We start from the raw sequence: 15,221 nt of genomic DNA on the forward strand, positions 1-15,221 counted from the left end.
AGATATTTGCCTTCGTTGATATACGTATGGCTGAAGTGAATACGCCCCCTCCTTCCCCTAAACATTGCTCCAGCATCGTGCATGTACACGCCATCGACGGGTGTGTAAATTATTAGAGGAGGAGGAGGATATTGGTTTTTAACGAGACGGAACGCAAGCTCGGGTGAGGGAAGGATGGGGAAGGAAGTCGGCCGTGCCCTTTCAAAGGAACCATCCCGGCATTTGCCCGGAGTGAGTGTAAATTATTAGAGTTTCAGATGTCTGTGATAGGTAGAATGGCCTCCAGAATGCATTAGTGTAGTATATAAGGGGCCTGAAGAGCGTTAGATATTGAGTGATCAATGTGAAGAACAAGGAGCTACCACACACTCGTATGAGACAGCATTATCAGCACCTGACAGAGTTTGAAAGCGGCATCGTTTTGGGTCTCCATTTGGTTAGCTGGTTGAATAGTACCGTGTCCAGGTTTGTGGGGCACAGAAAAAACACACAGAAGTTTACCTGTGTACTGTAGTGTTGACAAAAATATCCGCCTTTTGACTATACTTTGTTAAACGTCTGGTAAAAGTTATATAGTGTAATCCTGATTGCACTTTTAGCAGTTTACGTACGATACATGTGTGCAATATGCATCAAAATACTCATCGTAGCCTTCTCCATTATGTAAAATGTTTTCTGAAATTACATTGCAGTTTTAGTTTATATGATAATTTCTTATATATGGCATGAACGTAAGCGTTAGGCTACGCTATAGCTCTATCAATTATGACAACCTTTATTTGGCATTCACATTCGTTAGCTTCATCTACTCTCAACTCAGCATAAAATTTTTCTCAGAGAAAAATTAGGTTCTTGCTTCATTTCTTCGATCATGATTAGATCATACGAGGGTTGGAACTTCAATAGTGGCAATTATTTATTTACAGCTCGTACAAAATAGATACGTGTTTCAAAGTTTTACTGACATTCAAAGTAGTCACCAGCAGTGTGCATAACCCGTTGCTAGCGATGCGGAAGTCGTAGGATACTCTTAGCAGTGCCAGTTGTGTTGACGGTTCGAGCGGCTCGGTCTGTTGCCCGACGCATTTGTAGCAGTTCAGAAGCGAATGCCGTGAAGTGTTTCCTTCAGTTTAGAAGTCGAGTTGAACTCACGAGGGCTTAAGTCAGGGGAGTGCAGTAGGTGGTATAGCACTTAGCAGCCTCATCAGTCAAACAAATCAGTAAAAATTTGCACTGTACGTGTTTGAGCATTTTCCTGCAAAATGATGGCCAGGTCCTGCAGAAATCGTCATCACTTCTGTCTCTATGCTGTTCAGTTTTAGAATACAACCTACGACCAGCTGATGACGCAGAAACGAAAGTCAAATGTCAACAAAAGCGGACTGAACTCCTTCAACCTCAAGAAGATTATGAAACTTTGTTTTTCCGAGTTGGTGACTTCATCACTTTATCTGGTTATTGATACCTTCTCGTGCTCTCACTTGCTGTTCCATTTAAGAGAGTAGACTATTCTTTTTTCTTAACGTTGTGGACCGTGTGTTGCAGGCGGACCCGCTGGACGCGGGCACGGACAACGGCTTCACGTTCACTGCGCCCAACTGGCGCACCGAACCGCCGGGCCCCGTCTACCGCATCACCAGCCGCGCGCCCGCACACCCGGCCGGCTCCTTCTACTACCCACAGCTGGACGAGCTGCCGCCCATCGCCACCTTCCAGATCATCAAGGTGCGTGCGCCACACAGCTAACTCTCGCTCTCCCTCTGCATCTGGCGTAATGTATTGTCTTCAACAGAATGACCTCATCCATGTCAGCCATCAGTATCTGCACTGATGAGCCAAAACATTATGACCACCTCCTTAATGGCCTGTTTGTCCATCTCTGGAACGAAATTCATCACTGATTCTACGCATCATGTATCCGACAGTTTGTTGGTAGTTTTGTGGAGGTATGCAGCATTAGATTTCTACACACAGGTCATGTAATTCGCGTAAAAAACGGACTGCTGATTCGTGTACATGGTGATGGCGCCCGATAGCCACCCAGGTGGATTCCATAGGGTTTTACATCAGGCGCATTTGGGCGGCGAGACTCAACGTGAGTTCACTATAATGCTCCCCAAACCACTGTAGCACGATCCTAGCTCCGAGACACGGACAGTTATAGTACTGAAAGATGACATCGCCGTCAGGGAAGACATGTAGCACGAAGGGATTTAGGTGCTTCACAGCTTTCAGCTCGTCTTCTATTGAAACCACAGGTCCCATGCAAGCGCTGCAGAACGTCTCCCATAGAATAATACTGTTCCAACCAGTTTGCGTCCGAGGCGCACTGCACGTCTCGAGCCGTCGTTCACCTCGATGTCGGCGTTTGTGGAGACGACCATCAACCTCCTGTTGCAAAAATGTGATTCACCCGAACAGCCGACACGTTTCCATTGATCGAGATCGAATCTTAACGGTCCTGTTCCGACTGCAGTCCTGACTGCAGTCCTGACTGAGGACGTCGTTGGTTCAACATATGAACGCGTAGCGATGGTCTGTTGCGAAGCTCCATGTTCAACGATGTATGGTGAACAGTGTTATCTGAAAAATTTGTGTGTGCACCAGCATTGTAATATTTCGTAAAATATGCCACAGATCAACATCTATCGTACTTTACAGAGCAGACAAGCCGCCGAACCCAAGTAGTGTGAAGAATCTTTAATTTACAACGATTTAGCGCCTAGTGGTAGTCTGATTGTCCTATCTCTTTCCGTAGATGCTCACGACAGTAGCACGTGAACACTCGACCAGCTTCACCGTTTTATAGACACTCGCACACAGGCTCTGCGTAATAATAATCTGCTCTTAGCCAAAGTCGTTCTTCTCAACGGATTTTCCCATTTGCAGTCCATATTTCCCACGTCTGTGTCTGCTCCGTTTATATACTTTTGTTACCGCATCACGTGCTCGCAACGCCACAAAGCGGCATCCAACGCCGGGGTGGGCAGTGATCATAATGTTTCGGCTTCTCAACGTACATCAGCATACATGTTCTGCTAACAATTGTGAAGCGTAAGCGTGGTACCTCATGCTGTGGTTTCTTCCCGTTCCAGCTGCGCACGGATCGTGGATAGAATGACTGTAAATACCGGGTGGTTATAATTAAAGTGCATCTACTCACATATGTGCATCATGTGCTGTAATTATCGTATGGCGGCGAAACTTGGTAGCTACGCTAATGTGGAACCAATCCACGCTGGAAAAAAATTACTTTCAGTATTGGCCACCAGGGGAAAATCTGGCGCTGTACCCTGTTTATATGGCGGTATTACATCCACAGTGTCATTCGACAAGCCACAACGTGAGGGAATAGTGCGCTATCAGTGAAACTGTTTTATGTGAACAGCAGTAATTACAGTTCCGCATTGAGAGAGTATCGCCGACTGAAAGTTTGAGGATAGGCCCGATGTCAGTAAATGGTTTAATAAATATGATAATGAAATTCGGTAACACGGGTGAGATTGGTGTGGCATCCGGAAGAGGAAGGCGCCCTTCCCCAGTGGAAGTTATTGACAAGCTTGCTGTTACTGTAACTGCTTATCTACCACGTTCCTAGATAGTACTAGGGCTTTTGCAGAATCACGGGAATTGTCAGTCCCACGGTAAACAGTACAGAAAGTTTTGCTGTTTATTTTACAGTGGCATCCGTACAAGATCCAGACGGTGCAGCAACTGGAAGCTCATGATCCGCAGTTGCATTTTGAGTTTATTCTTCGGTTTCTGGCACGGATCGAAATTCAACGCATGTGGCCGGTGTGACCGCTCAATGTCATTGAATAGGATCGCGACGACACCCCTCGATCGACGCTAGCACTCGTGGTGTCACTCGCCTTCATACATGGCAGTGGAAGTTTGAAAATGGTCGTCAATTGATTTAAATGTTATTCTCGGCTGACTCTTAATTCAATTACTGCCACGGGGGTGAGGCGAAAGAACACATCCTGGTGATACCAGCATTATACGTATTTAGATGTTCGATTAATCTGAATGGTTTCCAATGTTCCAGCGATTCTATTCGAACTCTATGCTGATGTACCGACAAGGACCATTTTCGCAGATAAACATGCAAGTACGTAATGGATGTTCAGTTTCTCAATATAGTTCGTCGCACTCACGCATTATACATCCGCTGTAAGAACAATTTCATGCATTTACATTTTTTGGTGTCCCACAATATTGGTTGGCTAAATATTATGACGATACGTTGTATACAATTTCCACAGATATTGTTTATCATGTAGTCAAGACTACGTAATGAAGCCAAAATCGTGGAAAAAATTGGAATACTGTTTGTTTATTAACACTTTTCTTTTCGCTAACTAAATATGAAATATGAATCCGGATTGGAGGTGATGATCCTATCCTTCTTTTCAGTATTAGAATGGTCGATATCGTGTTCTGAATAACGCGTGTCATATAATGTCCAAATATCGACACGACCCAGGCTCTCAACTCGGCACTTAAATGTCTTATTCTTCGCTCTCGTAATGTTTGATGCGATTGTCTTTCATACGCAGGGTTCAATTTCACCGTGTGTACACTGTTTTCAGTATTTTATATCCCCGTCAATTAATATCTGATAATTAATAAGCGAACTATTTTTATGCTGGCGCGTTGTTTGTATCAGTTACCCCCGCAACCGTCTAAAGATAAGATTCTCTTAATGATCCGCGCACACGCGTTTCACAATTTTATAAAATGCAGAATTACGTAAATTATAGCATTCCGTTGCGTACAACTTTCGTGGGTTCCACAACCATAATAATTTCCCAAGATTATTTTTCCCAGCTAACACAAAGTTCGAATTATGTTGTCGGAATGATTTACACTTCACCCGACAATAAAGGTCTCTGATCACTTCGTCACGCGTAATGTATTTTAAACGTACTTGAAGAGTCTTTAAATAATCTCCTTAACGAATTCCGCAGTCGCGTACCACTTTTTCGTCGACTAGCCCGATCGCGATAGCTGAAGGTAGAGAGCTCAATAATGTGTTACATGTTCTTTTATATGTATATAAAAACAAACGCGCCCCCATATCTTTCTGTTCCGCTTGGTCTTTGCTAATTTCCTTTTTATTACTTTTCATTATATTGCTTCTTAGTAATACTGTGCAGTTATTAAAGTTTCGTATTACTTCCCCCTTTTTAATTATTATAAATAAAGTCTTTTTATCCCTGATTTTAATTAGTATGATGCTAATTGACACGCCTGCCCGCAAAGTACTGTTATACCGGGCAATATTCTATGGAGTGACGAGGCACTTTTTACGCTATAGGGTACAGTGAATACACAGAGCTAAATCGCGTGTTGCGCACGAAGACCCACTGCACTGGCCGTATGTCACCGTGTGGTGTGGATTCAGAAGCACCTTTATTCTCGATCCGTTATTCTTCAAAGAAAATACACCCAGAGGGCTTTTCAGGTGTACCGTGACGTCTGGACGCTATCGAGACGCCGTTGTGCATAATGTGATACCTCCTTTGGAAGAGCTCAGCTGGTGGAAACCATTGTTTTCATGCAAGATGCAGCAACACCTCGGGTCGCTCGCCCAGTGAAAGATCTGCTTAATGCAACCTTCCGGCCGAGCTGTTCTAGGCACTTCAGTTCGGGACCGCGCTGCTGCTACGGTCGCAGGTTCGAATCCTGCCTCGGGTATGGATGTATGCGATGTCCTTAGGTTGGTTAGGTTTTAGTAGTTCTAAGTGCTTAGAGCCATTTGAACCGTTTTTGCAACCTTCCACGAGCGTGTTCCACGAGCGTGTTATATTAAGAGTTATACCGGATGCATGGCCTCCAAGATCACGTGATAATCTTTGCGACTTTTGGCTCTTGAGATATCTAGAAGAACGCGTTTATCAGTGACACGTTCGGTCTCTACCTCATATAAAAGCCAGTATTCAGGAACACTTAGTACAGTTCCACCAGAACTCTACGAACAGTTATTGATTACGTCATTTTACGGATGCAGCATCTCGCCGACATCTCCGGTACTCATGCTGAACATAGTGTGTAAGGGGAGGTTAATGATAAAATCAACATCATGCCTTTCCCACCTGTTTGACCCCTTCAGCCCACGTCCCGTTCGTAATCGATTACATACGGAAACATTTCTATAGGTCTTTATTGCATTCATAGAACCAGATTTGCATCTGATGGCCGAACTTGGAACTAATTTTTTTCCGATAAATCGGTTCCGCATTAACACATTAGCATATCTACCAATTTTCGCTGTCATACGATAATTACACCCCTTACTGGACCTCCGTCAGTACCTACACTGTACTTAGGTATCTAAATCGTTCAGTAATTGGTATAATCTCGTCTTCGCTATCACTACGGGAGTGATACGCATATAGATGATAACATAAACAATATTACATGACTACTCTGTGGTTGACAATTAACGGCGTGACACTTAATTACTTCTCTACCGTTCCGCTCTCAAACAGCGCTCAGAAAGAACGAGTACTTGAATCATTTCGTGCGAACTTTGATTTCTAATATTTTATTACGACGATCGTTTCTCCCTATGTAGGTGGGCATTAGCAAAATACTTTGGAATTCGGAGGAGAAAACCGGTGATTCAAATTTTGCGAAAACTTCTGACAACATCGAAAAATGCCTGCGTTTTAGTGGTTGTCACTCCATCTCACTATCATATCCGTGACATTCACTCCCCTATTTCACAAAACGAGCTGCCTTTCTTTGAACTTTTTCGATGTCCTCTGTCAATCAGAACTGATGCTGATTCCACAACGCACAGCAATATTCCAGAAGAAGGCGCATAAAAGTAGTGTAAACAGCCCCTTAATTAGACCTCTTGCATATTCTAAGTGTTCTGCCAATAAACCGCATTCCCACACTATTTATGTGATCATTACAATTTAAGTTGTTCGTAACTATCATCCCTAGGTATAGTTGAATTGGCAGCCTTTAAATTTGTGTGATTTACCGTGTAACTGAAATCTGGGACGCCTTTTAGTACTCGCGTCCATGACCTCACGCTTCTTATTGTATGACATTTTGGCTCACCAATGTACCTCTACCTTTTTGTTTAATGTTGGATCATGAAATTTAGTAATAAGTTGCGTCTATTTGTAAGAGCCTACAAATTCAGGTTTTTCTTCTATTATGATTCCCTGTGAATGAAACAAACGCTAGATCGTTCGTGCCACATTCATTTCTTAGCCCTATTTGGAATGAGATTTACACATTTCAGCAGTATCAAATGGTTCAAATGGCTCTAAGCACTATTGGACTTAATATTTGAGGTCATCAGTCCCCTAGACTTACAACTACGTAAACCTAACTAACCTAAGGACATCACACACATCCATTTCCGAGGCAGGATTCAAACCTGCAACCGTAGCAGCCACGTAGTTCCGGACTGAAGCGCCTAGAACCGCTCGATCATAGCTGAGCAGTATCGTAAGACGGAACACACAAGTGATTTGTAAGCAGTCTCCTTTGGAGATCGACAATATTTTTCCAGCATCCAGTAAATGAATCGAACTCCGCCACCTGTCTTATCTTAGGCTTAGCCTGTGTCATTATTTATTTTCATTTCCTACAGACTGTAACACTATACCTATATAAAGTGTCTGTTCTTTCGGACATATGCGAAAGAACAATCATCATTTTGATCCAGCAGCCATTACGACATTGATTTAAACCAATGGGGAAATTTGTACCGGACCGGGATTCTAACCAGTTTTCCTGCATACTAGGCAGATGCGCTGACCACTGAGGCATTCGGATACATTGGTCAGTGCAACTGCACAGACTATCATAGCACTCGTCCCGTCATTTCCAAATTATCAGCTTATCCACCCACTACTAATGTAGTGTCTCTTCTCCATTACCCTCACTACTCGCGGCATTTCGCCGATTCCCATACGAGTCTGAGGCTGGTGGGCATCCGCACAGAAGAGATCACTGGGCATCCTCGCCTTATTTGTCCGCAGCTCGTCATCGTGCGGTAGCGTTCTCGCTTCCCGCGCCCTGGTTCCCGGGTTCGATTCCCGGCGGGGGTCAGGGGTTTTCTCTGCCTCGTGATGACTGGGTGTTGTGTGATGTCCTTAGGTTAGTTAGGTTTAAGTAGTTCTAAGTTATAGGGGACTGATGACCATAGATGTTAAGTCCTATAGTGCTCAGAGCCATTTGAACCTTGCCTTAATTGTGTATCTATGAGGGTAATCCCAAACGTAAGGTTTCCTTTTTTTTATAACTTCATTGACCTGTATATTTCTACAACGGTTTACATCAGTTTACTGCATGAACATTTAGCTATTTTTCGACATAGTCACCATTCCTGTCAATACATTTTTGTAGACGCTGTGGTAGTTTTTGTGTGCCCATGTAATACCAGTTCAGAAAGTTATGAACCTCATTTTTCACATCATCGTCGGAGCTGAATCGCTGGGACCACAATTAACGCTGACAGGTACTGAGGCTCTGAAAAAACTCAAACGGGCAATTCAGAACCGGAGGAGAGGAATGTTGAGTAAGGGCATACACATTCTCCATGACAACGCGGCCGGCCGCGGTGGCCGAGCGGTTCTAGGTGCTTCAGTCCGGAACCGCGCGACTGCTACGGTCGCAGGTTCGAATCCTGTCTCGGGTATGGATGTGTGTCATGTCCATAGGTTAGTTAGGTTTAAGTAGTTCTAAGTTCTAGGAGACTGATGACCTAAGATGTTATGTCCCATGGTGCTCATTGCCATTTGAACCATTTGAGCCATGACAACGCTCAGCCACACATCGCTCGGCAAACCGTTGCTTTCCTGCAGCAGGTTCAGTGGAACATAATCACCCACCCAACCTATAGTCCTGACTTGGAGCCCAGTTCCCTAGGTTAAAAGGACATTTGGCTGGAAAGCAATTCAGCTCCGACGACGAGGTGAAAGAAGAGGTTCAAAAGTTTCTGAACAGCATGTCGGTGAGCTGGTATGACATGGGCATACAAAAACTGCCACAGCATCCACAAAAATTCATCGACAGAAATGGTGATTATGTCGAAAAATAGCTAAATGTTAAAGCTGTAAACTGATGTAAACCACTTTAGAAATAAACTGGTCTATGTACTTATAAAAATAGGACACCTTACTTTTGGAATTACCCTCACGTAACATTAGAAGTGTGTGGACAAGTTGAGAGTTTGGATGTTACGGAAGGAGTGTTAGGGCAGTCCGGCCAGTTGGGATGACCACTGTGTCCAGACAGCTTAGTGTCAGAGCATCAGCCTAAGAAGCAGAAGAACCGGGTTCGAATCATTGTCCAGCACAAACTTTCAACTTTCCCATCAATGCCCACTCGCAGCCAATGTCTATACCTGTTTTGTGTCTTAAATTTTTACACTCATTGTCAGATATTTGTGTGAGTTACTGATTCCAGTCGTCAATCATTGATCCCGTAGTCATAGAACACTAAGTTTTCTTCATTTTGTGGAACGAATAGTTTTACGTTAGTGTACATTTAAAGCAAGTGTCCAATAACTGCACCACTTTGAAATCTCATCAACGTTAGGTCGAATACGTGTACAGTTTTTTTTCGGAATGGGTGTTACTATCCAATGGTGTGCGAAACTTAATGACGAAAGTAACTTTCACATGATGTGTCACTGCCAAGTAATATAGCTCGATGAAACGTGGACCATACAAAGAAAGAACTTCTACAGTATAGTACAAAACGTAACTGAAAGAAATACGCCATGAGACGAACAGAAATGACATTTTTATTCAAAAGCAATCATTGCGAGGCATCGAGCTTTATAATGGCCCCCTGTACACTAAAAATGGCTGGACATTTAATAGGGTGTGTGGCCACCAAAGACGGCAGCGCATGTTGTGCAACGAGCTTCCATGCTGCCCACACGGTTCGTTCAGATGTTCAAATGTGTGTGAATTCCTAAGGGTCCCAACTGCTGAGGCCATCTGTCCCTAGACTTACACACTACTTAAACTAGCTTATGCTAACAACAACACACACACACACGCCCGAGGGAGGACTCGAACCTCTGGCGGGAGAGACCTCTCAGTCCGTGACATGGCGCCTGAAACAGCACGCTCACTCCGGGCACCACACCGTTGGTAAAAAGTAGCTGTGGTAGTGCGCTCCATTCCTCCACCAGAGGGGCCGACAACTGAAAGATCGTAGTTGGTGCTTCTCCACATACTGCAATGCGTCTCCCCAACACAGCCCACAAATAGGTGGGACTTAAGTCGGGGAAACGAATAGGGCAGACCATTCGCCGTATATCATCTCGTTTCAAGAGCTTCTGAACGTGTGCTGTTCGCTGCGGTCGCCGATTATCATCCGAAAAAATCAACCCAGCTACAAATGCACCATTGAAAAGACGCACGTGGGGAAGGAGTACAGTGGCTAGTGTAGATTTGGAGGTCACTATATCAGTGAAACATTTTACCTTGCCACATCGTATCACCTGCGCCACCATAACGATCATGCTCTATAGTGTACCTGTTGCATTTCGCGACCCCATCTCTCGCCTTACGAGGGCATCCTCAGCGTTGTTGAATATGATGGGTTTGGTAGTCCAGGTATTACGATGACATTGCACTTCTTCCCCAGGCATATTATCAAGAGTGGTCCTGGGTTCATTTTTTGTGGATGATAATGCGCGATCGCATCGAACAGCACAGGTGGAGGAGGTTTTGGGACGATATGATATTTGGCGAATGGACTAGGCTGTCCGTTCCCCCGACTTAAATCTCATCGAGGACGTGTGGAATGTGTTGGGGAGCCGCAGTGCAGCATGTCCAGAAGCATCAACGACCGTCTATCAGTCATCAGCCGAGACGGTGGAGGAACGGAACCATATACCACAAGTGGTCCTTACCAACCATGTGGCCTGCATTAGAGCATTTTCCATAAAATGCATTTCCATTCGTGGTGATCACACGTTCCATTAAGAACCCTGTCTCCCCTTTTGTAATGTCTAGGGGACCATCGTGATCGCGGTATCTTCAGTGTAATTATTGTCTTTGAATAAAATTGCCATTTCTGTTCGTTTCAGTGCATACTTCGTTTGCTTATCTTCTGTACTGTACTGCAGCAGTTCTTTCTACTAAGGTCCAAGTTTCATCGAGCTTCATTATTCGGCAGTGCCACATCATGCGTAATCTACTTCAGTCCTTAAGATTTGCACTCCAGTGTGCATAAATGCATTATTTGGGAAACGTCTGAAATTGCAGTTAATATTGTCTGCTGGGTCATTAATATACAGCATGAACAACAAGGACCGAAACACTCTACTCTGCGGTACTACTGAAGTATTTTACTTCTGCCAACGACTCTTCAGCCAAGATAAATAGCATGGATTACGGAAACATCTGTCACGTGAAACCCAGAGCCCACTTTTGTCAAATATCCTGAGAGTCATGGGTCGGGACAGTCAGATGGATGCAGTATTTCTTAAGACGAACATTTGTCCCAGCACCACACGTACACACCGCTATTGAAAATACGATTGTACGGATTATCAAGCGAAATTTGTAACTGGACTGGGGTTTCCTTAGCAGGCAACACGCAGCAAGCCAACTGGGATTGAGAGTATTCAACAGATGTAGAATGAACTTCAGGTGTGCTGTCATGAAGTGTTTTGGGTACCATGCTTTACATGTTGTATATTAATGACCTCACAGACAATATTAATGATAAGATTTGTCGCATACTTTCAGTCATCTATACTGTTGCAGTTACGATTAAAGTTAATTAAGTTGCAGTTCATTTGTGTGATTTCAGCCTCTTTCCAAATCTTTTTCCCACCCGGGCATCCGTTGACAATCACACTGTCATTAGTGGGACGCTAACTCTTATTACTGTTTTATGAAAGTATTTTACGACATTGAGTGCAATATCATGACTATTGCTCATGACGTTGGTCATTGTCACAAGAAATTCATTAACCAAAACCCACATGCAAAGAAAATTGATTTAGCAACGGGAATATTTAGTGATATTGATTGTTATTTGAACGTAGCTGCTCGTTAAAGTATAAAAACTTATTTTTGAACATATCGCTGCTAGTCACAATTCCTGGTTACGTTGCTTACTGTATTTTAAGACTGAAACATGTTTCGAAGTTATGTCCTCATCTCTTGATCTTAATATAGTCGTTCCTAGCCACCGTGTGTTGTGAGCCGCTGCGTTCGTCAGGTATAAGAGTCTACATCTACAACTCCATCTACGTGATTACTCTGCTATTCACAATAAAGTGCCTGGCAGAGGGTTCAATGAGCCACCTTCATGCTGTCTCTCTACCGTTCCACTCTCGAACGGCACCCTCCTGTTATGGACTGTCATCGTTCCATCAGGGTAAAACTGTGAAGTTTTGTTCTCCGCTGTTTTTTAAAGTTGTATAGAAAACTTACAGCATGATGTTTAATAGAGTACGCGAGGTCATCAATAGAAACATGTTGCAATTTGAAAATAAAGTAAGCGGATAACCTTTTTACGAATATTAACCAAAAAGATTGGAGACACAATATCTCTCTCGTCGCTACGGTGTGGGCAGTGAACATTCTCGATCGTTTCAGGTCGTGGGTCCTTTGCCCTGTTTTGTCACAAGAGCGTTCCATCCTTTCATTGAACTTGGATTCTGGTACAAATTCGCTAATCTTCTCACAAAAACTCTACCGGCACCCCATTCGTACAAATTCGCGATTCCTCTCACAAAGGCACCTTTGACAGCAGACCGTGAGCTTTTCCAATGTCAGAGTAAGCTGAGCATTATATCGATGACCCCGTGGCGCGCCCACAGCACCGCCGGCCTGTCCGTCCTTTTGTTGGCGTTTTTAAAGGCTGACTAGCCGTTTTCACGAACTCCTCTCTTTTGTTCTCTTCTGCGCTCACAAAACGAGCTAATGCTGTGCCGTGTGCATGTGTGAATGTTTCGTGCCTTTAAACGAGTGCTGTTTATGGACATATTGTGTTTAATGGGTAATACTGCTTACAAATAACGCGGAAGCAGGCAATTATTAGAGCCTAGCGGATGAAGTAAAATACGTGGTTACTATGGCATTAACTAACATGTTACAACCAAACGTCAATAGAAAACACCCGATTTCTCCTTTTAATTTCGTCTAACATCATCACAGCAATTTGTAACAAAGAATTAAAAAAGCTGTCATCAACCGGAAGGTTGATTTGCAAATAATGGTCCCTTACTCGACATTGTCCAATAAGAGGTGGTATCCACTTGCTTTCCTCCGAACCTCCGATTTCACTTACAAATCAGTTATAAAGGAGCCTACAGTTTATTGTTGACTCTGAGCCGCTATATAGCAAGGTATTTTCCACACAAAGAATTCATTTCTAGAAGCGGAAGAAGCGATAAATGCCAGGAAAAATCTTGCGGCCAAACACGGTTTGAACCCCAGACGTCTCAATTTACCATCCCGTCTTCTTTAAATTTTCGTGCAAACTGTCTCCCTCACACTGCTAGGCAGCGTATTTCCTTTCATAACGTATCGTATCTACCGTTGTTTGCCACTATTCATACAGTTAGGCTCGGCGCTTCTGGACATTTACATAATGGCCTGGGTAATACGTTAATGAATCAGTCACTTCTTTCAAATTATGTGAAGATTACAATGATTTAATATCTCTTGATTTTGTATTAGTTATAAGCTTTTCTAATGCTGCACACACACACACACAAAAAGATATCAAATGGATGTAAACAGAGCCCGCCTCCACGTGGCGGGACACGGGCAACGGTGTCAGTGGGGACGGGACGGTGTCACTTTCAGTCACTCCGGACCCCGGACACAGTCACAGCGGCTAAGTGGCAACATACGACCCACCATAAGAAATTAGGGGGTAGGTTATAAAACATAAGCAACTAGTGAAAAAAAAGTCCATTCAAATATCTTCTTTTAGATAACAGTGTTTGTAAAAACCGAAATTTTCCAACAAAACCCTTCTTGCCGTGCAGCATTAAATTAATCAACTGCTGCCATTGTCCAGTGGTTGGACTCCTTTTACCACAAACGCAGAGGTTTCGTGTTTGCAGTCACTGCTAGTATTTGAAAATCCAGTCTGGTTATTTACGCCTTCCAAGGGTGATCTGTCCAACATGCCGTAATGAAATGGAATGAGATAATTTGCAGATTATTTGATAAAATGAACATAGCTTCGTGCTGACAATTATCAGATTAATTTATGCAACAGTAAAAATATTTATTCAATGAATGCAAGTAATTTCATTTTTTTGCACTATATAAGTCATATGTTTCGGAATTAACTACTACGGAACTAAAAAAGTTGCAAAAAAACAAGCGTTTGTAACTTGCTTTCATATTTAACTTTATGGTCATTCAGTTCTGACGTAAAGCCAGTTTCAATAACGAGTAATGTAGGTCTCATGCTAGAGCGACAGAAAACTTCCAGTAGCAGGAATCACACTCATTCCTACCACATCATTGCTGAGGAGCGGACAGGGATAAGGGCACGCTGAGCTGAGAAGCTTCCCGTAAAGGTGGAAGACTCTGCAGTGATCGTCGGCTTCGGTCTGCAGAAGGCAAGGAGACTGCTGAAACAAAGAAAGAAAAAGTGTAACTACAGGGCACTCATTCTCCTAAGATTTCTGATGACAACCTCCTCCTGAGTAAAGGATCTAAAAGGTACGTTAACTCGCTGTTAGAAACTACAGTAGTGGAATTCTCGAGATAGGATCATCGCGAGGTCAAATATGGCTATGTTTCCCGGAATCGTACAGTGGAAAATTAGCAACTTTAATACAGAAAGGAAGATGCAAAATTACAACAGAGGTGGATAGTATGGGTTAGCCTTACTCTAATTATGTGTAATGATGATAGAATGTGCATCAACCAGGTGACGGTTCATGAAAAAATTAATAGAGGGAAGGAAACTAGAGGGATAAATGTTTCTGGAATTCGACTGGTACCTTACTCAAAATTCTCTAGAAAAGAGAGTACAGTTGGGAAAGGTCAGAGGATAGAAAGACTGTCGACGGAATAGTTATGTTGTTAAACGTAGGTGGCTGTAAAGCATACACGTGAATAAATATTATCTTAGAACTTAAACTACTAATGACGAGCGGTATGCTGCTAAAGAAGAAGAACGTAAAGAAAATGGAGTAAACTAAAAAGCGGAACGTCGAGGAGAAACTGAACACCAAAGAGCTTCTCTGAGTC

At 43.2% G+C, this 15,221-nt stretch overlaps 1 protein-coding gene across 1 annotated transcript in view; it reads left to right on the plus strand.

Moving 5' to 3' along the window:
• The window catches only part of LOC126266713 (spondin-2-like), a 587,627-nt gene that overhangs the window by 460,144 nt on the left and 112,262 nt on the right, over positions 1-15,221 (plus strand). The window contains exon 4 of the mRNA XM_049971164.1: positions 1,546-1,725. Within this exon, the coding sequence (XP_049827121.1) occupies positions 1,546-1,725 (180 nt within the window). The remainder of the gene's footprint in view (positions 1-1,545; positions 1,726-15,221) is intronic.

This window comes from Schistocerca gregaria, chromosome 4, assembly GCF_023897955.1.
Source record: "Schistocerca gregaria isolate iqSchGreg1 chromosome 4, iqSchGreg1.2, whole genome shotgun sequence".
NCBI lineage: Eukaryota > Metazoa > Arthropoda > Insecta > Orthoptera > Acrididae > Schistocerca > Schistocerca gregaria.